This window comes from Chlorocebus sabaeus, chromosome 20 (assembly GCF_047675955.1).
Source record: "Chlorocebus sabaeus isolate Y175 chromosome 20, mChlSab1.0.hap1, whole genome shotgun sequence".
Lineage (NCBI taxonomy): Eukaryota > Metazoa > Chordata > Mammalia > Primates > Cercopithecidae > Chlorocebus > Chlorocebus sabaeus.
This window is the reverse complement of record NC_132923.1, coordinates 80,080,278-80,104,734: the sequence shown is the minus strand read 5'-3', so window position 1 is coordinate 80,104,734 and position 24,457 is coordinate 80,080,278. Positions and strand designations below refer to the sequence as shown.

The 24,457-nt window shown below is 36.1% G+C and overlaps 1 protein-coding gene across 1 annotated transcript in view; it reads right to left on the bottom strand.

The window, feature by feature from the left end:
* Positions 1-3,077: 3,077 nt before the first annotated feature.
* FYB2 (FYN binding protein 2) overlaps positions 3,078-24,457 on the bottom strand; it is a 76,396-nt gene continuing 55,016 nt past the window's right edge. The window contains 7 exon segments of the mRNA XM_038004591.2: positions 3,078-4,276; positions 4,606-4,639; positions 4,745-4,901; positions 8,180-8,273; positions 11,168-11,254; positions 22,091-22,151; positions 23,630-23,658. Coding sequence (XP_037860519.2) covers positions 4,255-4,276; positions 4,606-4,639; positions 4,745-4,901; positions 8,180-8,273; positions 11,168-11,254; positions 22,091-22,151; positions 23,630-23,658 — 484 coding nt within the window. The 3' untranslated portion in view covers positions 3,078-4,254.

The following is a 24,457-nucleotide window of genomic DNA, read 5'->3' as shown; positions in this document are numbered from 1 at the left end:
AATGGTTACAAGAAAGTTGTTAGTGGAAAAGATTGCCTATACTCATTGGCGATTTCACACCATTTTTGTTCATTTTTGTCATCTTAGTTGTACATTATAGTTTTTAACTTAAGCTATTGCATTGGTTTTCTACTGTTGCTGTAACAAATTACTACAAACTTAACAACTTAAAGTACAAATTATCTTATTGTTCTATATGTCAGAAATCCAGCAGGCTTAGCTGGTTTTTCTGCCTCAAGTCACACAAGCTGGAAACCAAAGTATTGATAGGGCTGGGCTGTGGAGGAGAATCTGTTTCCAATTGCATTGAGTTGTTGGCAGAATTTCGTTCCTTGCTGCTGTAGGATTGAGGTCCTTGTTGCCTTTTTGGCTGTTGGCTAGGAATCATTTAAAGCTTCTAGAGGCCATCATCATTCCTTGTCCCATGGCTCCCTTCATCTTCAAAACCAGCAACAGGTGGCTTATGGTTTGGATCTCTTCTTCCTTCTCTTCAACGACATGTTTCTGATTTGCTGAGACTGACTTTACTGCTTTCCGTTTTCAAATTTTAAGGGCTCATGTGATTAAGCTGGGCCCACCTGGACTGTATGCTTTTTGAAAAACAGACTTTAGCCCTCATGAAAAAGACAAATGCAAACATATTGAAATCAGGATATACAGGTAAAGATTTCAATTCGCTTTTTCTAAACTTGAAGGAAAAGAACGGATTTGTTTTTATTAGTGAAAATATGTTTTATTTCCTAAATTGCATAGATAATAGATGCTTCCTATAGGAAATTTGAAAAGTGAAGGAAATTTTAAAAATCTGAGAAGAATCTCACCCATAATAAGAGGCAGCTGCTTCTTAGTTTTGTTATTATATGTTCATATTTTTCCTCTTCCATTTCTTCCCCCTAGAATATACTTTAAAAAGTTTTGAAGATTTGCAGGAGAGGGCCTGGTCAAGAAGGTTGCTGTGCAATCTTAGAAATCTTAGAAGAGTGAGTATATCACAGAGGAACTCAGAAGTGGGAAGGGAGGTCTTGGGACATCTTAAGGTTGCTGGAGGGCCTGGCGTATATATCAATGAGTTTATGAATAGGCCAGTGTTAAGCCTCTGTTACAGTAAAGTGCTTTATTATGCTGCCTTTTATCTGATGATGCCATTATCTTTATTTTTATACAAAATTGAAAATAAAATGTAAACTTAGTCTTTCCATTGAAGCTTTATGCTCAGTTAGGGTTTCTGGGAGACAGATGACATCTGCTTAGAATATCACTGAAGTCTTAGTCATGGTGTTTACATTTTGAAACCTTGCAGATTAATAACGTGAGAAATATATTTTTGATGCTTTGATTCCAAGAATGGAGGAAATGGGACTGATATTAGTGAAATAGAAACATAACTGCATTAAGTATGGATAGAAAGGATAGAAAAACAATCATTTTTTTCTAAAAACCTATACCATATCAATAAATAATAAGTACTAGTTTATATTAGACAAAATAGCTTATTCTTCAGTAAGTATATGCTATTTAATAGGCTTTTAACACTAAACGTTTTTCTGTCTATGCAAAAAAATTACTTAACAGCCATTCTATCAAGTCGTACAATCTGAATTTTAAAAATGTATTTTTGTTTTCAGCATCTTCCAACTTCAGAAAAAGCCAGGTACAAAAATGACACCACTTATACCATAGTGTGTATTAAGGATTTTAGATTACTTTTATATTATTACATTGTAGCATAACAACTACCCTGTGAAGTAGATAAGATCAGAGTTATTAGCTGCTTATTATTATTATTATTTTATTATTATTATTTTAGACGGAGTCTCGCTCTGTTATCCAGTCTGGAGTGCAGTGGCGTGATTTCAGCTCACTGCAACCTCCGCCTCCTAGGTTCAAGCGATTCTGTCTCAGCCTCCTGAGTAGCTGGAATTACAGATGTGCACCAGCACACCCAGCTAATTTTTGTATTTTTAGTAGAGACAGGGTTTCACCATATCGAACAGCTGGTATCGAACTCCTGACCTCAAGTTATCTGCCCACCTCAGCCTCCCAAAATACTGGGACTACAGGCGTGAGCCACTGTGCCCAGCCTAGCCCTGTTTTAATAATGAAGAAATTGAGATGCAAAGAGCTGAGTCAAATTAAAACAAGGGACCATGTAATGAGGTGGAAAGTGCAGGGAACAAACCTATCTGAGTTCAAATTTAGTCCCGCTGTCACTCCAAGATTTAAGATGCTTAGTGGCTTGGTGAAGTGGCAAGAGTGATATATAGTATATGATTCTCTGTTGGACAGGATTATTGCGTGAAAGATTTCTGCTCAGCATAGTCATGTACTCTTCTTGCCCACAGACCATACTTAGCCTTGTCTTCTACAATGCCTACTCTAACAGTTATGTTCCTGGAGAGCAGGAGAGGGCTGCAAATGCCCCTCACTGGGTAATAGTTTTAGTTCAGGGGGTCCAAGCAGAGTTTGGTCTCTAGTCTAAGCAGAAATATATTTCCAATCTTTAGTACAAGCCTTCCTCTCCCAGAAAAGAAGTCTCAAAGCCATTCCCTAATTCTCCTTCTCTGTCACCGATACATCTAATTAGTCACCAAGACATTCTCTTTTACCTCTGTAATACCTCTAATGGGGTCCTGTACCATATATTTCTGTTGCTGCTGTCTTAAGGTATAATGCCTTTTGCCTAGAATATTGCAAAAACAATTCACCTCTCCTCTATTATCCATATTGGTGATTGCTTCCCATCCCCCAAATATCTGGCATTTTCTTCCTATCCCCCAAATAACTGACATTTTTTTCCTACTTAACCCTTAAATGACTCCTTACTCTCTAGAGGAAAAGGTACAAGTGAAGTCTGTCACATTCTAGCCCCACTTTGCCCCATTGCAAGCAGCTCTTGCCATTTCCCACCAGACATTCTCCACTCCATTTACTATGAATTTCTTCATAATCACCAGACAGAGCATGGATCTTCCATCTCTGTGCCTTGTCTAATAAATAAACATATTTAAAGACCAAGCTTCAGTGTTACCTTCTCTGTAAAACATTTTTTAATCCTTTAGCTGTTCCATTGATATCTTGTTTTATTATGTTATTTGTAATAATCTCTACAGATTTCCTTCTCTAAAGTCTGAACTTTTTGAATATCTTTGATTCGTGTCTTTTAGAATAAGCTTGGCCTTTATTGGCAAATGTCATTTGGAACATGCAAAGGAAAATAAAAGAACCTAGAAGCTTAAAAAGTGGCCTCAATATAAAGAACAAGGCCATGGAAACAAATTCCATCACACTTGTGAAGGCCAGAATCACCCTGCTTAAAGAACTGAGTGAAATTCTTCAGTTTTTCTGTGCTGAAAAAGCCACTTAAAAATTTGAAACTGTTAAATGCATATGTAGAATTTATTTCTCTTGACATGCAGTGCACCCCATTTAAAAAATGGAATAGATATTACAGCTCAGTTTTTAAATTTTTATTTAATTCCATATAAATGAAAGTACATATGAATGCTATTAGTTGAATAGTTATTTGGGCATAGACAAAATAATGACAACTGTTCTTATTTTGGACAAAAAGATGTTTTAAAGTAAGACAGCATATATATTATTTTGTTAAGTACATTTGGGCACTCCTTAAAATGATGGGTGAATTTAGGAATAAATTATTTTTCGGGAAACTATTCGCAAAAGAAACCAATGTAGAATAGTATTCATATGAGTTTATTTTTGTGATAAAGTTAAAGGACATTTATACCTTTTTAAAGACTGAGTCATAATTAAGATTATACCTTAAACTTGAGTATTTAAAAGACCTTGGTTACACTGTTTACTGTTCAGAATTAAATTATACCAAATTTGAATGCACAACATCTAGAAATTACAAACGCTCGTGTGCTAATATTAGAAGCAAACCAACCATCTGCACAACTGACTAGGTGCCATAAGGCATGATTTCTAACTTTGGATATGGCTCATTAAATAAGTGCTCAAATGCTAACACATACTGTTTCACATTCTCTTGAACTGGCAGTGAAGTAGACACTGAAATAGACATTGAAAGATAACCTTTTAGGAGTAAAACCAACATCTAAATGTTGAGGATTTGTTTTTATTTTTCTCTTTTAAGTTCAGAACGAAAGTTTCCACAGATTCCACCATCTCTAAAATTTTGACATGTAAACTGAAACTGATGTAAGGCAGGACTAGGATCTTAGGACTAGTTCTCCCTTGTGCAGTCTGTAACATTTGATCTTGATCTTTCTAAGGTGACCAACTTTGATGCCTGAGAAAAAAGAAAAATATGCAAACATTTAAAAATATAGGACAATGAAACAGTTGAGTGGGAGATTTCTAGGGAATTTCTGATCTAGTTTAATATGTTTGTGTTCTTTTAAAATGTTGATAAAGCTGTGTAGAGAAGTTTGATAGCATAGTCACAAGAGACAATAATAAAGTATCTTCCAACATGATCCTTATAGAATAGGGTACTGCATGTCTAATTTTTAAAATTTATCCTGAATTTCAATAGATTCAGTAGTCTTCTCTTGAGACTAATGTATACAACAATGTATTAGGAACTCATGATTTAAAGTACAAAATCAAACAGCTTACTTGAAATCTAGATGTTCAATGAGCACATATCCATCTATAGAAAGAAAAATCACTGTTAATTTGAAAGTTATAGAGAAAATGCTTTAAGATTTTTTTAAAAAACAATGAAATGTTATGAAAAATAAGCAAATAAACTTACATTTGCCTTTAGAATTACGACATATCACTAGATTTTGTTCGGTGGTATCAATGACTTCCAGTTCTTCTCCAGGACTTATTGGCAAATCAAGTATTCCATTTCTTGAATTATTGGAACAGGCCACTGCTGTGTTGATGACAATAATCTCTTTATTGTACTGAAATGAGAAATTACTAATCAGACCATTCTTGCATAGTTATTTTTCATAACAAAACTAATGGAGGATATAATATAGTAACCTCAAAATAAACTCCAGATACTATTGACTAGTTAAATAACACATATGGGAATAGAAAATAGGAAGGTATACAGTTAAAGGAAAGTCATTTAAGAAAATAATAGTAAAATGGTGCAATCTCACATTTGTTTGGTATGATTATATTTTCAAAGTATTTTCACAACCATTATTATTTTTTTCTCTCAAATCTTTTTTTTTAATTATTATTTTTAGTTATGGGGTACATGTGCAGGATGTGCAGGTTTGTTACATAGGTAAATGTGTGCCATAGTGGTTTACTGTACCTATCAACCCATCACCTAGGTATTAAGCCCAGCATGCATTAACCATCCTTTCTAATACTCTCCCTCCCCATACCTATCCCCAGACAGACCCCAGTGTGTGCACAACCATTACTTAATTGTACTAGAATGAGCCCTGCTGGATGAGGTGGTAACGTAGGTATGAATTAAGCACCATGGATGGTAGTTAACTGTTCCATTACTAAAACTTCTGTGTAGTGCCTTAAAGTTTATAATATTCTTACATAACTATCATTTCTAGATGACACTCTTTCCATGCTTTTTCTCTATGTGAGCTTATGTATTCTTATATATAGCTATACTACATGTTATTTTAAAGTAGTGGGAATTGGCTGTACCCAGTTGGGGGCAATTCCCAGTCTCCTTTTGTATTCACAGGCAGGTAGGCATTTTGTTAAAAACTCCTGAGAAATTCAAGTCCTGACCTTGGGAATCTTTTCCTGACATACTGACCTATACATCTGCAGCACATCACCTTCTAATGCACTGAAATCTGTTGACCACAAACAGATAGTTCCAGAATACACAGCTTAGATTACAGGTACCTACTTCTCCAAATTAGTGTGACCAAATATCTCCTTTTCACCAGGATATTGTCTGTTTATAACTAATATGTCTATCTATAACTATTTATTATTATGATTAAGAGTTCCTCCTTCCATTCTTAGAAGTGTCCTGTGTTTGGATGATAAATTACAAGATCAACCTATAACAAATGAGATCAGATCTACAAGATAGATTTTTTCCTTTACTTAACAAAACAATCGCTTCCTTACTGGCTTTTTTATCCTTTACAGGCCATTGCTTACTGTGAATTCATAGTGATTTCTTAAAATACAGATCTAATTAGGTCACCTTTCTATTTATAAAATTCTAAAAACTCCTTATTGCTTTCAGGATGAGATCCATACTGCTTAGCTTGATATTTAGGCTCCTTTGTATACTGCCATTCTCTATCCCTCTATCTTTGTCATCTTTACTGAAGCTGCATCAAGCTACATGACAATCCTTGAATACATGCTGTTTACTTGAAATACTCTTCTTTCTCTTAACCACTTCACATGAAAACTGTTATGACTGCCATATATAATTTACTGTCTCTTAACTATACTTTATATCTATTCCTATTATATAATTTAATAAACATACTGTCTTATCAAGTGAAAATAGTAGACAGTCTTATTCATCTTTGTACCCTCAGTGCCTGGCACAAATGAGTTATCCAATGTTTTATGATTTGAGCTGGATAAAAATTATTGAAATGGCCTATCAAGGAAACCCACTACAGGTAATAAGAATGGAATTATACACATATACAGGAAATGGAATATCTTTCCCACATGAAACAATAAAAAACACACGGAGAGGGAAAAAAGGATTGGATGGAACATAAGGGTCTTTTCAACAAGTGATTGCCTCATGGTTGTTTTTCAATTAATCAAATAACATCAGGGTTGTAGTAGATAATAACATATCACAATTTCTAGATATAGTAACCCCAATCAGCTTTGGTTCAAACAGGAATTATCAGTGATTATGAGAGATTTGTATATATTCCTATTTTAGTTCATCTCAAAAAATATTTTATGCATGTTTACAAAATGCTAAGCAACCTTATTCTGCTCTGCACATGGATATAAACATATATAAAATAACCTTTGTCCTCTAGGAGCTCATAGTTTAATATGATGAACATGTAATTCCAATTTTGTTAATGTGTGATAAGCTAGAGATTGCTCAAGTATATAAATAAACGGAAGAAGAGTAATTTATTTAATTAGAAGATTTGGGTAAGTCTTCCTGGAGAAGAGGAGATCCCTCGACTGGAGCTTGATAAATGAATAAGAGCTAGTCAGATGGAGAAAAGTTCAAAGGTGTACCAGATAGTTGGAATAGACCAAGGAAGCACTTAGAGGGATGAAATAGCAAGACAAAGGTAGAGGTGGAGGTTCATTCAAGGGACAGAACTATGAGCAGTTTGTTGCCAAAGCAGAAAGTGCAAGGCAAAGAGTGGCAAGAGATAAAGCCAGGAAGATATACAAAGGTCAGGACATAAAGAGCTTTCTATGTCATGTTAGGAAGCCTAAACTTTAAATATTTTGCAAAGGGGGATTTTTGAAAAATTTTAGGCTGCATAGTGACTTAGGTAAATTTTATGAGGAGGATGCACACTTTGCCTCAATCCAGTGTCTAGCACATGGAAGGTGCTCAGTATGTTTCATAGTTAATAATCCTCACTTTGACAATATATGGAATCAGGGAAGGTTGAGCTTTAGAATAATGAAAAAATGTTCCATAGACTCTTAATAACAGAATAAGAAGGCAGAGAGCTTCGGATGCTGCGTCATTCATTTGTTCATTTTGTTATTCATTTGCTTGTTTATTTAGGCATTCATTTACCAAACACTGTCTGTACAGTTTTATGTCAGGCCCTGGGGAACAAACCTGAATGAGACAGGGTTTATTTCTCAAAAAGCACTCAAGAGATTAATTAGTTCAAGATTCACACACACACACACACACACACACACACACACACACACACACACGCTTTAATACAACTAATCAGTGTTATAAAAGACATGCGTAAAATAGATACACAAAATGTGCTGAAGGAGTAACTTAACCTGGACGAGATAGGGAGGAGTGGGTGACATTTGAACAGAGCCTTCAAGAACAACTTAGGAGTTTTTCCAGGAAGAAGGAATAGCATGTACAGACATAAGAATATAGAAATGTATCAGGAAAAAATAGGAATGAAATGCTGGCTTTTTGTGTCAAAGATAATGTCTATATCTCAGAGAGGCAGAGGCACAGCATACTTACAGATTTTTTTAAAAATGAAAGCTCCAAGCTGTTAATATTGCTAATTTTTACCTCGAGAAGAGAACGTACCTTAAACCTTTCTCTAAATAGTTTTTCTTCTCTTTTCATTCTGTTCTTTTCTAAGTTTTGCTTCTTGGTTTTGAAGAAACTTCTAGGAGAGAAACTAGCAAGAAATGTGCAGGTAGGGTAAAATGTACTATAATAAGACTCTTAAGTTGCTGAGTCTACAAAGTCACTTCATTTCAGGACAAATTCAGGTATAGTTTTTTGTGTGCATAATTTTATATAAAATAATACATATGCAAAGTCATGCATCTGTATTTGTGTATATGTACACACATGTATGTAGGTTCATAATACAAATACACACACATATTTCCATTAGAGCAAATTGTCAAACAAGTGATCAGGGCAATACCAATTGCTTTTCCCCACAATTAAAAAATATTTTTGATGGCAAGATAATAACTTGGGATAAAATCACATTGGTTAAACAAATGAAGGTAAACAAGAAACTTGTGTGAATGAGACTTAGAGATATAACTTGTTTTTGTTTTTGTTTTTTAGTTTTAGGAAATTTACATATGTTCCCATTCACCTTCAGATTATTTAATGGAAACCAGTAAGAATGAGCAAGCAGTTTACTTTGTGTGGTTTTCTAAGTTGTTAAGCCTAATTGGAGATCACAAATCTACATGGTTCAATTGAAGAGCTCTCCAATTTGTTGAATGTTTTGGAGGATGAATACCATTAAGAAAATAAAGAAAGATGCCACAAAACATGTGCAAGAATTTCAGCACATAAAAGTAAATAACGCTACAGAAGAAGCTGACTATACTCTTAGTCCTCCCTCTTGCTCTTCACGTTAGATTTGTTTCTTCTTTTTAGCAGTTTAATGTATTGACAGAAGTAAAAAAGTCAACCAAATCCTGTCAGTTTTATTCCAAAGTATCTCCTACATTTGTTTATTTCCAAGATTACAGCCATTGCCATATTTCATAGTATCACTACTTATTGCCTGAGATACCATCTTCGTCTTACCTCTCCTTCCTCAAATCCATTGGCATACCTGCCTGCAGAGTCATTTTTCTAAAATTTAGTTATGTCACTCTCTTGCTTAAAACCTTTCAATTTCTCTCTACTGCCAATAGGATAAAGTCTAAATCCATTAGCATTTCATAATTTGGCCCGATCATCTTTCCAGTTTCATCAGCTGCCCATTTCCCTACACATTACAATGTCTACTTGGGTCATCTTAGAAAGTGGGTTATCCTTTTCATGCCGTTATATCTGGAATACTGCTATGGTTTGGATATTTGACTTCTCCAAACCTCATGTTGGCATTTGAGCCCTAATGTTGGAGGTGGGGCCTAATGGAAGATGTTTGTGTCATGGGGTTGTTTCCCTCATGAATGGCTTGCTGCTGTCCTCTTGGTAATGAGTGAGTTACCACTGTCATAGTTTCCTGGAGCCTGGCATCTCATTTGTTAAAATGAGCCTGGTACCTCACTTGTCTCTCTCGCTTCCTTTCTAGCCCTGTGATCTCTACACATTCTCCTTCACCTTCTGCCATGAGTGGAAGCAGCCTGAGGCCTTCACCAGAAGCAGATGCCAATGTCATGCTTCTTGTACAGTCTACAGAACCATGAGCTAAATAAAGCTCTTTTCTTTATAAATTTCCCAGCCTCAGGTGTTCCTTTATAGCAACACAAATAGGCTAAGACAGATACCTTTGCTCAACTTCTCTTTAAACTTACCATCGTCTTTGATTGATAAAAGAATAATAAAAGAGTTGAACTAGTATAGAAAACATTTCTTCCTTACTGGTAGAATAAGGAAGATTCTTTATGGTCAAAATCATTTAAAAAAGTTCAAAGAGCACATATAAATTGATACAGAAATAATTACCCTGACTGTAACATTTTCTAATTTACTTCGTTCAAAATAAAAGTATACTGTTATATCACTCTGTTGTAAAAAAATAAAAATAAAAAGGCACTGGAAAATTGTTTCCTAAGAAGACTTATTTGTAGTTATCAACATACTAAAAATAGTTACCTTATTTGTAGTTATCAACATACTAAAATGCTTTCTGGGGGGCAGATCAAAAATGTTACTAATAGTTCCTCTCTTGGAATTCTGTTATGCTGTGCAAATATATGTAAAAGTATGAAGTTTAAGATAGAAAGTTTCTTTTCTAGTCTGTTAATACATCTTTCCAACCTGAGAAAAATAAATTACATCAAGTCTGAACCTAAAGAAAATAAACTTACGAGAAGGGCCATCCAATGCCATCCTCTGAGTCTCAGACACTAATGTCTGGTTTCCTCTGGTGCACCCCCGTAGGACTTTTCTAACAGGTTTCCCAGAGCACACAGACTACACAATGTTCACATCTCAGTGACTATTTAGACAAATATTTCCCCAAGTCATTTGTTAAAAAAGTACCTCATATCCTGCCTCATGTCCTAGCAATTGAGAAGATGGGATCAGAGAGCAGTAAGAAACCACCTGCCTCAGTAAAAACATTCTCCCACAACCGCTTGGGAACTTGAATCACATGAATGCAGGTTAGATCTTGACTCAGTAAAACATTTTAAACTTCTAACACTCATTATAGTCATAACTAGAATTATATTTTAGGGAAATCAGTGTTACTATATGATGACCTAATTTGTTTTTTTCTCAAAGTTACATTTAAGTTCTAATTGGTGTTTTATTTACATGATATCTTATAAGGGGAATTTCTTACAACCTAAAGGAAGACTAGAAATTTGTCATTGTTTGAAAATGGTTAACTTGAAATCTTTTCTCACTTCCCATCCACCAAAAGCAGGGAGGAGGAGGATGAAGATACATGTATATGACACTTAATATTTTTATATTCTTTGTCCCTTTTAATCCTCTCAACTGTACTATGATGTAGATGTTGTTACTCTCATTTTGTAGATGAAAAAGCTGAGAATCAAATTTCATTACTTATCTAAGGCCACACAGCTGGTAAGAGGTATAAATTGCCACAGATAAACTATAATATAAGTGCCTCTGTGTTCCCACCTTTCTGATTCTTCAGCACCATTTTTCTCTTTTTTTTCCTTTGGTGTCAGAAACTTGGGTTTCCACATTTTCAGTTTATCTTCATCTCTGAGGAGAAATATATTTTGAGCAAGTAAATTAAGACCGACTTATACATTCGTGGAACCATCAACACTTCATAGGCAATTATGTTTTACAAAAAATTAAAAAGCCATCTAGAAATATATTTTGATAGTCCATGGAAAGGCCATATAGTAAATATTTTAGGCTTTGCAGCCATATTATCTCTATGGCCACTCTTCAACTCTACTGTTGCAACTTTATACACAGAAACAAGTGGCAGGCCATATTTGGTCCTCCGGCCATAGTTTGCTGACCCGTGATGTGTCATAATCCAAATTTGAAACCAGATGCAAGAGATCAGCCTGCTTATAATCACATTTCATCTCCTTTATAAGCCTCAGGGGTTTTTTTTGGTCTCTAAAATGTGAATAATGTAACTGAACTCCATTGTGAAACAAGGCTAAGCCAACTAGCATGTAACATTAGTGATTCCAGGCAAAAGAAGATGCAGGGAAGGGAGAAGGTATTTATTATAGAAGGAACTAGTACTTTTTAGCATCTATGTGTCAGGTCTTATGCTAAACATCTTACATATGTTTACTCATTTGGTTTTCAAAGTAAGTATTGCAACAATCCTTTAAACCAATCACTCAAAGTTTTACAAGCGAGGAAATGGATGAGCAGAGAGAATGAAATGGATGGTCATAGTGGTATGACCATTTTGGAAAACAAGTTGGCATTTTCATATGAATTTGCATTCCCTATAATTTGCATTTTTCCCCTTCTAAGTATATCTTCTAGAAAAATTCCTGCACACATTCACAGGAGCCATAAATAAAATAAGAATATCTGTGGCAATATTATTTATAAGGGCCCCAATAGTTACCAATAATTGAATAGATAAATGAATTATGGTATATACATATAATGGAATACTACAGAACATTAAAATGAATGAAAGCAAAAATGAAATATTTGAATAAAAAAGTTGCAGAACTCTGTATACACTGTCTCATTTTCATGATGTTCAAATCCCAAAGGAAGTAATATTTGTTTCATATGTTTGTTAAAACTATATTTATTTTGAACAAGGAAATGAAAACACCAAATTTATGAGAACAGTTACCTTGAGGGAAAGGATACATGGTGTGTACAAGGAAAAGAGGCCAAGGTATTGGTTATGTTCTAGTTCTTAAGTCGGATGATGGGTTCAGGGCAATTTGTTTTACCATGTTTTACCATGCTTTACAAATTTTATTTTGTTTTGATTTTTACAAATGATTTTTTAAGAAAAATAATTTATCCAGATTCACTGGTATGCACTTGTAGTTCCAGCTACTTGGGAGGCTGAGGTGAGAGGACTGCTTGAGGCAGGAGGTCAAAGTGCAGTGTGCTATGATCACGCCTGTGAATAACCACGCCTGTGAATAACCACTGCATTTCAACCTGGGCAACATAGCAAGACTCCATCTCAAACAAAAGAGAAAAAGAACTTATTCTTTACCCTAATTTGATATTTCTCTTCCATCTTATGCCAAATTACATTTCCTGCTTGTAACACCCCTTTCCTGATCATATACGCCTTATGGTCCAACAGAACTTTCCAAACACGTGTGTTTTCCATTTACAGTTGTCTACTCCCCCTTCTTGCTCCTCCCTTTCCTCTCATCTTCTTTTGCTCCCAGTCTTCACCTGTCAAAATGTTACCTGTCTTTCCTGTTTCAGCTTGGCACAAAGATTTCTGATCACCTAAATAACAGTAATGTCTACCTATTCTGAGCTTCCAGATTATCTTGCACATTTTTATAGCAGGTCCTTCTTTGTTAACTAATTTATCAAATTATGTTTTGGTATCAGACACATGATACAGATATGAAAGTCACTGTCCCTACCTCAAAGAGTTCCCAGTCTAGCAGATAAGAAAATCAAGAAAACAGACCACTACAATTCTGAGAAAAATATCTTGATAAAAAAAGGGAGTACCTAACTTAAATAGATAAAGTTAGAGAGGGCTTCTTAGAAAAGGTAAAATCTGAATTCAATTTTAAATAATGAGGGATGAAATAGTCGGCAAAAATCATGGCACAGTGTGTCACAGGTAGAACTATTCTTTTCTTCTTAAATTATCACCTTCTTGAAGAGGCTTTCCATAACTATCAATACTTTAAAACCCCTACCAGCACACACCCTATATCCACTGTCTTTCAAAATATCCTGCTTCAAAGCAACCAAATTCCAGTGTGTAATTAGAGACTAATGTTTTCATTTGATTATTGATTTAGTCGCTCTATGCCCACAGGAGTAGGAATTATATCTCTTTTGTTCACTGCTGTATACCCAACACCTAGCACAGTGCCTGGCACAAAGGACATGTTCAATAAATATTTGTTGAATGAATTGATGAAGTTGGAACAAATGTGAAGGTTTGGAAATGCTAAACAGCATATCTGGTCTAAGGAACTACAAGTAGTACAGTATGGATGGAACACAGGAATAGTGGGTAAGCAGGCATAACAGGTGAGGCTAAGAGGTTGCGAGGGACTGTATTATGAATAAATTTTATGTTTTCCTAAGCAGTTTTGACTTCATTCTGAAAGTGATGGGTAACCACTAAACAGTTTTCAGCTGTTGGGTGGCAGGTGGTCACATTAGCACTTAAGAAAGTCTGGAGAATAAACAGAAATGGAGGTAAGATGGCCATTCAGGGAGTTGTAGTAATCTGGTTGAGAAACAAAACTGCATTGTGGCTGTGCAGTGGGGATGGGAAAAGTGGGAACAGTTTTGAATTATTGGAAGAGAGTGAAGGGAAGGGAAAGGTACAAGAGAAGGAATAACAGATAACCTAGGGTTTCAGCCTGAGCAGCTGTGTGTTTATTGAAATAGTCACCAACATAGAGATCAAAAGGACCAGATGTGGAGCTCCATCTTCAGTGGATCCAACACTGGAGCACCCAGATATATAAAACGAATATTATTAGGCCAAAAGTGAGAGATACACCTCAATACAATAATAGTTGGGAGACTTCAACATCTCACTCTAAGCAGATTATCCAGAAATAAAAACAGCAAACATCCTATTTAAACTGCACCATAGACCAAATGGACCTAACAGACATCTACAGAACTTAATACACATCTACAGAACATGTCACTCATGTTCTGTATAGTACACATTCTTTTCATTATCAATGGAACATTCTCCAGAACTGTTCATAAGTTAGGACACAAAACAAGTATCAACAAGTTTTTAAAAATCAAAATCATATCAAGTATCTCCTCTGAGCACAGTGCATTAAAACTAAACATCAATAACAACAGGAACATTTGAAACTATACAAATATATGGAAATTAAACAACATGCTCCTGAACAACCAATGGGTGAAGGGAGAAATTAAGGATAATACTTAGAAACACAACATACCGGCCGGGCGCGGTGGCTCAAGCCTGTAATCCCAGCACTTTGGGAGGCCGAGACGGGCGGATCACGAGGTCAGGAGATCGAGACCATCCTGGCTAATACGGTGAAACCCCGTCTCTACTAAAAATACAAAAAACTAGCCGGGCGAGGTGGCGGGCGCCTGTAGTCCCAGCTACTCCGGAGGCTGAGGCAGGAGAATGGCGTAAACCCGGGAGGCGGAGCTTGCAGTGAGCTGAGATCCGGCCACTGCAGTCCAGCCCGGGCTACAGAGCAAGACTCCGTCTCAAAAAAAAAAAAAAAAAAAAAAAAAAAAAGAAACACAACATACCAAACTTATAGAACACAGCAAAAACAATATTAAGAGACAAGTTTATAGTAATAAATGCCTACATCAAAAACTAGAAAGATTTCAAAAAACAATCTAATGATTTTTCTCAAAGAATTAGAAAAGGAAGAACAAACCAAATTCAAAGTTAGTAGAAGAAAAGAAATAATAAAGATCAGAGCTGACGTAAACAAATTTAGATAAAAAATACAAAAGATAAATGAAACAGAAAGCTGGTGTTCTGAAAAGAAACAAAATTGGCAAACCATTACCTAGACTAGACAGAGAGATGGGGTGAGAAGGAGAGGGGAAAGGAGGGAGGAAGGGAAGGGAGGGAGGAGGGGAGGTAAGGGGAGGGAAGAGGAAAGGGGAGGGGGAAGGAGAGGGGGAAAATTAAAGGGGAGAGGAAGGGGAAACGGGGAGAGGGAGGGAAGGGCAAGTTCAAGTAAAGTCAGAAGTGAAAAAAAGACGCATCACTTAGAGACCACTGTGAGCAACTATCTGATAACAAATGGGAAAACCTGGAGGAAATAGCTAAATTCATGGAAATATACAATCTACTAAAATTGAACCAAGAAAAATTTAGAAAACTTGAAAAGACCAATAAAAGTAATGAGATTGCATCAGTAATAAAGAATCTCTCAAAAAAGAAAAGTCTAGGACTGGATGGCGTCCCTGCTGAATTCTACTGAACCTTTAAAAAAGAATTAATACCAAATCTTCTCAAACTATTCCAAAACACTGAAGAAGAATGAACTCTTCCTAACTCATTCTATGAGGCCAGAATAACCCTGATACCAAAAGCAGACAAGGATACAAAAAAGAAAATAAAATAAAATTACAGGTTGATACCTCTGATGAACATAGACACAAAAATCTTCAACAAAATATTAGCAAACTCAATACAACAGCACATCAAAAAGATAATACACCATGATGTAGTGTGATACACCCCAGAAATGCAAGAACATATTAGTGGGTTGTATCCCCGAGCCCAGGAGGTCAAGGCTGCAGTGAATCGTGATCATGCCACCACTGCACTCTAGCCTGAGCGACAGAGTGAGACCCTGTTTCAAAAAACAAACAAACAAAAAACTGACTCCCAGGGCATCCTCCCTGCACACAAACAGGCTGCTGTCCCTCTGTAACCTCACACACTGACCCCTGGGCTCACTTGGTGAGCACATCCCCAGAGAGAGGGTAGGTGGCAGGAAAGAGCACTGGCTTGAGGGCAGGCCACCTAGATCTCGGACCTACCTCTGTACTCAATCGTGTGGACAAGTTAGTTACCCTTAGCCTTGATGTTCTCATCTGAAACAATTTAAAATATTATTTTACATTATAAAAATAGAGATAGGGTCCCACTATGTTGCCCAGACTGGTCTCAAACTCTTGAGCTCAAGCGATCCTCCCACTTCTGCCTCCCAAAGAGTTGGGTTTACAGGTATGAGCCACTGCACCTGGCCAACTGGGAACCATTCTAATCTATCATAGAGGGTTGCTGTGATAGAAAGGGAAGTATCAGTCTGGGAAGATTTCAGCTCAGCTCATGAATCACTGGCTTCATCTTGTGAAGCCAGAAATTCTCTAGCCATCACCCCCTCCATGGTCATATTGATGCCCATCAATCAGACCACCAGGAACATGCCTGCAGTCAACAAAGTTGGGTCATTCAACATAGGCAAATCAATAAATGTGAAACATCACTGCAACAGAATGAAGAATAAAACCATATGATAATTTCAATAGCTGCAGAGAAAGCATTTGTCAAAATTCAACATCCCTTCATAATAAAAGCTCTCAACAAATTAGGTGTAGAAGGAAAGTACCTCAACATAATGAAGGCCGTGTATAACAAACCCACAGCTAACATCTTACCTAACAGGGAAATGCTGGAAGCTTCTCCTCTAAAAACTGGAATAAGACATGGATGCCCACTCTCTCCATTCTTATTCAACAAAGTACTGGAAGTTCTAGCAGGATCAATGAGGCAAGAGAAATAAATAAAGGACATCCAAATGGGAAACGAGGAAGTAAAACTGTCCCTGTTTGCAGATGACATGATCTTATATCTAGAAAAACCTAACAACTTTACCAAGAGATTCTTAGAACTGATAAATTCAGTAAAGTTGTAGAATACAAAAACAACATAAAAAAAATTAGTAGCATTTCTATACATGAACAAAGAACTAGCTGAAAATGAGGTCAAGAAGGCAATCTGGTTTATAATAGCTACAAAAAAACAAAAATACCTAGGAATAAATTTAGCCAAGGAGGTGAAAGATCTCTACAAAGAAAATGACAAAACACTGATGAAATAAATTGTAGATGACACAAACAAATGGAAGGACATCTCATGTTCATACACTGGAAGAATTAATATTGTTAAAATGACCATAGTACCCAAGTCTATCTACAGATTCAATACAATCCCCATCAAAATACCAATGCCATTTTTCACAGAAATAGAAAACACAATCTTAGAATTTGTATGAAATCACAAAAGACCCCAAGTAGCTGAAGCAATTCTGAGCAAAAGAACAAATCTGTATAAAGCACAGTACCAGACTTCAAAATATTCTACAAAGCTCTAGTAACCAAAACAGCATGGTATTGGCATAAAACGGACACACAAACCAATGGAACAGAATAGAGAACCCAGAAATTAATCCATGTATCTACAGGCAACTGCTTTTTGGCAAAGATTGCAAGAACACTCAGTGGGGGAAGTCTTTTCAATAAATGGTGCTGGGAAAACTGGATATCCATACACAGAAGAATAAAACTAGACCCCATCCCACCTCTTACCCTATACAAAAATCAAACAAAAATAGATCAAAGACTTAAAATGTAAGACCCAAACTTCTAAAACTATTAGAAGAAAACATAGGGGAAACACTTGAGGACACTGGTCTAGGAAAAGTTTTATGACTAAGACCTCAATAGCACAGGTAACAAAGCAAAAATGAACAAATGGGATTTCAGCAATCTAAAAAGCTTCTGTACAGTAAAAGAAACAATCAATGGAGTGGAAAGACAACTTACAGAGTGGAGAAAAATATTTATAAACTATTAATCTGACAGGTGACTAATATCCAGGATATACAAGGAACTCAAACAGCTTAACAGAAAAAAAAATTCAATTAAAAATGGGCAAATGAACAGACATTTCTCAACAGATGACATTAAAATTACCAATAGTTTATTTGCTTAGAGGTGTTTATAGTATTCTTATGGTAGTTTGTATTTCTGTGGGATTGGTGGTGATATCCCCTTTATCATTTTTTATTGCATTTATTTGATTCTTCTCTCTTTTATTCTTCATTAGTCTTGCTAGTGGTTTATCAATTTTGTTGATCTTTTCAAAAAACCAGCTCCTAGATTCATTGACTTATCGAACTTTTTTTTGTGTGTGTCTGTCTCCTTCAGTTCTGCTCTGATCTTAGTTATTTCTTGCCTTCTGCTAGCTTTTGAATTTGTTTGCTCTTGCTTCTCTAGTTCTTTTAATTGTGAAGTTAGGGTGTCAATTTTAGATATTTCCTGCTTTCTCTTGTGGGCATTTGGTGCTATAAATTTCCCTCTACACACTGCTTTAAATGTGTCCCAGAGACTCTGATACGTTGTATCTTTGTTCTCATTGGTTTCAAAGAACATCTTTATTTCTGCCTTCATTTCGTTATTTACCCAGTAATCATTTTGGAGCAGGTTGTTCAGTTTCCATGTAGTTTTGTGGTTTTGAATGAGTTTCTCAATCCTGAGTTCTAATTTGATTGCACTGTGGTCTGAGAGGCAGTTTGTTGTGATTTCTGTTTTTTCACGTTTGCTGAGGAGTGCTTTACTTCCAATTATGAGGTCAATTTTAGAATAAGTGTGATGTGGTGCTGAGAAAAATGTATATTCTGTTGATTTGGGGTGGAGAGTTCTGCAGATGTCTATTAGGTCTGCTTGGTGCAGAGCTGAGTTCAAATCCTGGATATCCTTGTTAACCTTCTGTCTTGTTGATCTGTTTAATATTGACAGTGGGGTGTTAAAGTCTCCCATTATTATTGTGTGGGAGTCTAAGTCTCTTTGTAGGTCTCTAAGGACTTGCTTTATGAATCTGGGTGCTCCTGTATTGGGTGCATATATATTTAGGATAGTTAGCTTTTCTTGTTGAATTGATCCCTTTACAATAATGTAATGGCCTTCTTTGTCTCTTTTGATCTTTGTTGGTTTAAAGTCTGTTTTATCCGAGACTAGGATTGCAACCCCTGCTTTTTTCTTTTGCTTTCCATTTGCTTGGTAGATCTTCCTCCATCCCTTTATTTTGAGCCTATGTGTCTCTTTGCACATTAGACAGGTCTTCTGAATACAGCACACTGACGGGTCTTGACCCTTTATCCAATTTGCCAGTCTGTGTCTTTGAAGTAGCAAAGACTTGGAACCAACCCAAATGTCCATCAATGATAGACTAGATTAAGAAAATGTGGCACATATATACCATGGAATACTATGCAGCCATAAAAAGGATGAGTTCATGCCCTTTGCAGAGACATGGATGAATCTGGAAACCATCATTCTCAGAAAACTATCACAAGGACAGAAAATGAAACACTGCCTGTTCTAACTCATAGGTAGGAATTGAACAATGAGAACACTTAGACACAGGGTGGGGAACATCACACACCAGGGCTTGTTGGTCAGTGCGGGCCTAGGGGAAGGATAGCATTAGGAGAAATACCTAATGTAGATGATGAGTTGATGGATGCAGCAAACCAACATGGCACATGTATACCTATGTAACAAACCTGCACGTTGTGCACTTGTACCCTAGAACTTAAAGTATAATAAAAAAAAATAAAATACAATGACCAATAAACATATTTTAAAATGTTCAACATCACTAATCACCAGGGAAATGCAAATCAAAACCACAATGAGGTATCATTTCATCCCTGTTAGGATGGCAATCATCAAAAAGACAAAAAATAACACACGCTGGCAAGGATGTAGAGTACAGGAAACCCTTCTTCATTCTTAGTGGGAATATCAATAGTACAGCACCTATGAATAACAGTATGGAGGTTCCTAAAAAACTACAAATAGAAATACCGTATGATTCAGCAGTTCCATTGCTGGGTATTAATCCAAAGGAAATGAAATCATTATATCAAAGAGACATCTATGCTCCTATGTTTATTGCAGCACTATATGTGATAGCCAACATATGGAATCAACTTAGGTATCCAACATCAAATGAATGGTAAAGAAAATGTGATAAACATACACACGGCAGAGAACTATTCAGTCATAAAAAAGAATGAAATCATGTCATTCACAGCAACATGGATGGAAGTGGAGGACATTATGTTAAGTGAAATAAGCCAGGAATAAAAAGTTAAGCACCACATGTTCTCACTCATATATGGAAGCTAAAAAAGGTTGCTCTCATAGAAATAAAGAGTAGAACAGAGGATGCTAAAGGCTGGGAAAGTAGGGAATAGGGAGAGATTAGTTTAGGATACAATATACAGTGAGATATGATGAATATGTTCTAGTGTTCTATATCACTGATATGGTCAGGCTTTGTGTCTCCATCTAAACGTTACCTGAATTGTAATCCCCACGTGTCGAGGGAGGGAGGTGACTGGATCATGGGGGCAGTTTCCCACATAGTGTTTTCATGAAAGTGAATGAGTTCTCATGAGTTCTGATGGCTTTATAAGGAGTTCTTCCCCCTTCACTTTCTCTTCTCTCTCTCACCTGCCGCCACGTAATATGTGCCTCTTCCCCTTCTGCCATGATTGTAAGTTTCCTGAGGCCTCACCAGTCACGCTGAACTGTGAGTCAATTAAACTTCTTTCCTTTATTAATTACCCAGTCTCAGGTATTTCTTTATAGCAGTGTAAAAATGGACTAATACAACTACCATAGGATGACTATAGTTAACAATAATATATTATATAGTTTTAAATAGCTAGAAGGGAGATATTGAATATTCTCAACACAAAGAAATGATAAATGTTTGATGATGAATATGCTAATTACCCTGATCTTATCACTATATATTTTATGTATCAAAACATTACTATGCACCTGGAAAAATATGTACAATTATTATATGTCAACTTAAAAATAACATCAAATAATGAAGAAATAATAACAACATAGAAACCTAGGGAAAAACTAGTATTTTTTTTCCTTTGGAGGATGGCATGGTTCACAGTTTAAGATATAGAGAAGACAAATAAAATAAAGGCTTAAAAGTATCCATTGGATTTAACAAAGGAGTTATTAGTGACCTTACCAAAAATAAGTTCAGTGGTATAATAGGAAACCTAATTGAAGTGATCAAGGAAAGATGAATCAAACATGAACAGAGGAGACTTTTATTTTTAACCAGTTGGTTAAGAGGAGAAGTAGAAATAACAAGTGACTGGAGAGGTAGTATCAAACTTAAGGATGGCTTTTTTTTGTTGTTTTGTGTTTTTGTTTGTTTGTTTGTTTTCTGTTTTTGAAACAGGGTCTGGCTCCATTGCCCAGGCTGGAGCCTAGTGGTGTGATCCCGGCTCACTACACCTCTGACTCAAAGGCTCCAGCCATCCTTACACCTCAGCCTCCTGAATAGTTAGGACTACAGGAATGTGCCACCATGCCTGGCTAGTTTAGTAGAGATGGGATTTTGCCATGCTTCCCAGGCTGGTCTTGAACTTCTGGACTGAGGCAATCCACCTACCTTGCCTCTCAAAGTGCTGGGATTACAGGCAAGAGCCACTGCATCCAGCCATCTTTTTTGATAAATTATAGTTATTTAGTCCTTGAATATGGAGGTTCTGTCACATAGTGCTTGCTATCCTCTATGTTGTCGTATACATTGGAGATAATTTTTAAAATGTGTTAAAATGAGATTCAAGTCTAAATTCAAAAATGAAAATCAGAAACAGACTCAAAACCTCCAATGCCTTTTGTGGTCACCTACCACTGTTGGATCATGTATGTTATTCAGTGTTTTCCCCTGTTAGTGAGAAGACTATCTCAAGTTGACTTTTCATTCAATCTCCAAGGATCTGAAAAGATGGTTCTGTGATCATAATTAAGAAAGCATCAGGAAATGGGTCAAATATCAGCAGGGATAACCAATAAGGTAAATTGACTTACTTTGACTCTTTTTCACTCAGGTCCACATCATCATAGATAATAACTTCCTGAGACTTAAGTTCTAGGGTCAAGACAGGATCAAAATAGTCCATTATTAAGCATGGTTTATATAAGCACTGGCTTTCCAAATTATACCCAATTACCTAATTATCCAGGTGCATCTTCGGGGCTGTTTTGGCAAAATCTGATCATAGAATACAAATAGAGTAGAAGAATCAAAGAATAAAAATACTCGCTATTTGGGAAGAAATTCAACTGAAAGATTAAAAAAGTTTGATGTCCCAGTATCTCAAAACATATATATTTATATTAATTTGATTTCACAAAGAGTTCCAGAAAAATAAGTTGCTCAAAGAATCATTTTTAGACTAAGTTCCCATCTTTCTGGAATTGAACAAATATGCTATACTGCTAGAATAGTGAGGTCTTAACTCCTAGAGGGGAGAAACAGCTTAATAGAACAGTCATGTTGATTTTTCTTCCATGGTTTTTATTTCAAATCATTGGCAATTGTTCCTTTACAATAATCTTGCATAATGTTGAATCTGACTTAGTGCCATAATAATGATTAGGCATTTTCATTTTACAATATTCACATTCCTTGGCACTCTACATAGAATTACATGATTTTCAGGTGATTCACCACTGAACAAGTTTGAGACCTTCGGATATAATTATTCATAATTATTCACTCCCTTATTTTATTAAATACCTTTAAATGTGGGTAGGGATACAATGCGTGTCTATTCTAAGTCAGCTTTTTTCTTTTAAACATAGACCAAGGATATGTTGAGATGTGGGATTTTATCAGGTGTATATAATTGTCATTTGTTTTTTAGTTCAGCAAACTCATATTTACAAAATATAATATACATTTGAATTGTCAAGTTCAAGTGACATCCAGGTAGCCACATAGCTAGAGCCGCTAAACAAAAATTAACAAACAACAGAACACATGATCCTCTTTTATTGACAAATTCAATGTACTGAACGTGTATTGACAGCCTACTATGTGTCATGCACTGTGCTAATTTATGCACTATTATTTTAATGGAAAAGCAAACAACATTCCAATGATCCATTCTCAATTCAGTTAGTTTGCTGGTGGCAATGTGATCATATTCAACTTATTATGTCTTAATTAGAATGAAGGATATCAAGTCCTTCAAAAGGCAGTATGGTAGAATGCAAAATGCATGAGTTTCATAGGCAGAGAGACTGGAATACAAATCCTGGATCACTTAAATATGGATGTAGGTTCTACAGCTTCTCAGAAAAGGGATGAAAACATTTATTTCTCTGGGATTTTAAGAGGAACACATCTGCTCCAGGGCATGGTATATAGTAGGTACTTGAGAAACATTATTCATCTTCCCCAATGTAAAAAAAATACTTCTGTATGAAACATCTTCTTTGATTTTGGTAGATCAATTTTTCATCAAATGTGGGAATGCAGGAAGGGTTACCATTTCTCTTTCCCTGCCTCTGAATATATGAAAATTGAGTACTTTTGATCAGCAATAAGCAAATGGCACTTACCTAAATCAGGCAGCAAAATGGAAAACGCACTGTTGATTGACAAAAGACATAAAAGAGTTAAGGAGAAAAAACATGTTCCGAAAGATGAGCTGACAGATCTCCAATAACGTATTGATGACGCTGGATTGCCCTTCTTGCCCTGGTATTCTCTGACTCCAAGAAAAATGGTTCCTCTGGTATTAACAGATTCACAAGATGTGCACAGGATGTTATGGGAACACAAAGGAAACATAGGTAATCCAGGTTTGGAAAGAGAAGTTCAGGGGAGGAATTCAAGCAGGGATAATATTTGATCGAATTTTGAGGGAAAACTAGAACTTTGAGAATAAAAGAAAGCTGGAGGATGGCAGGCACATTCCAAACCATGGGAATATCATGTTCAAAGCATGGAGGCATGAGACACCATGGCAGAGTGTGAGATCTATAGCTATGTGGATCGGATGGTAGTGAGAGTTACTTTTAGCGAGAGACAGAACTAGAGAAGTAGAACGGGGACAGCCATGAAGTATTTACTTGCCAGGCTAAGAACTGGATATTTGTTCTAAACGTTGTATGTAGCCAACCAATAGTTTTGAGAGAAAGGTAATCAGATTTGCATCTTAAAAATATTAGCATTCTCATCTGGCTCAAATATTATGGGACTGCACGTTATCATGCCAATAATTTTCTCTCAGAAAACATCTAATTTGCTAAGGCCAGGGTCTGCCTTTGTGCATAGGGTCTTGTTGACCACAGAAGGTAAACTCCCTCTTCTTCCATATTAGGACTACAATTTATAAACCTCATGCTTTCTTGGGTCTCTTGGTAGATCTAGATCCAACTGACAGT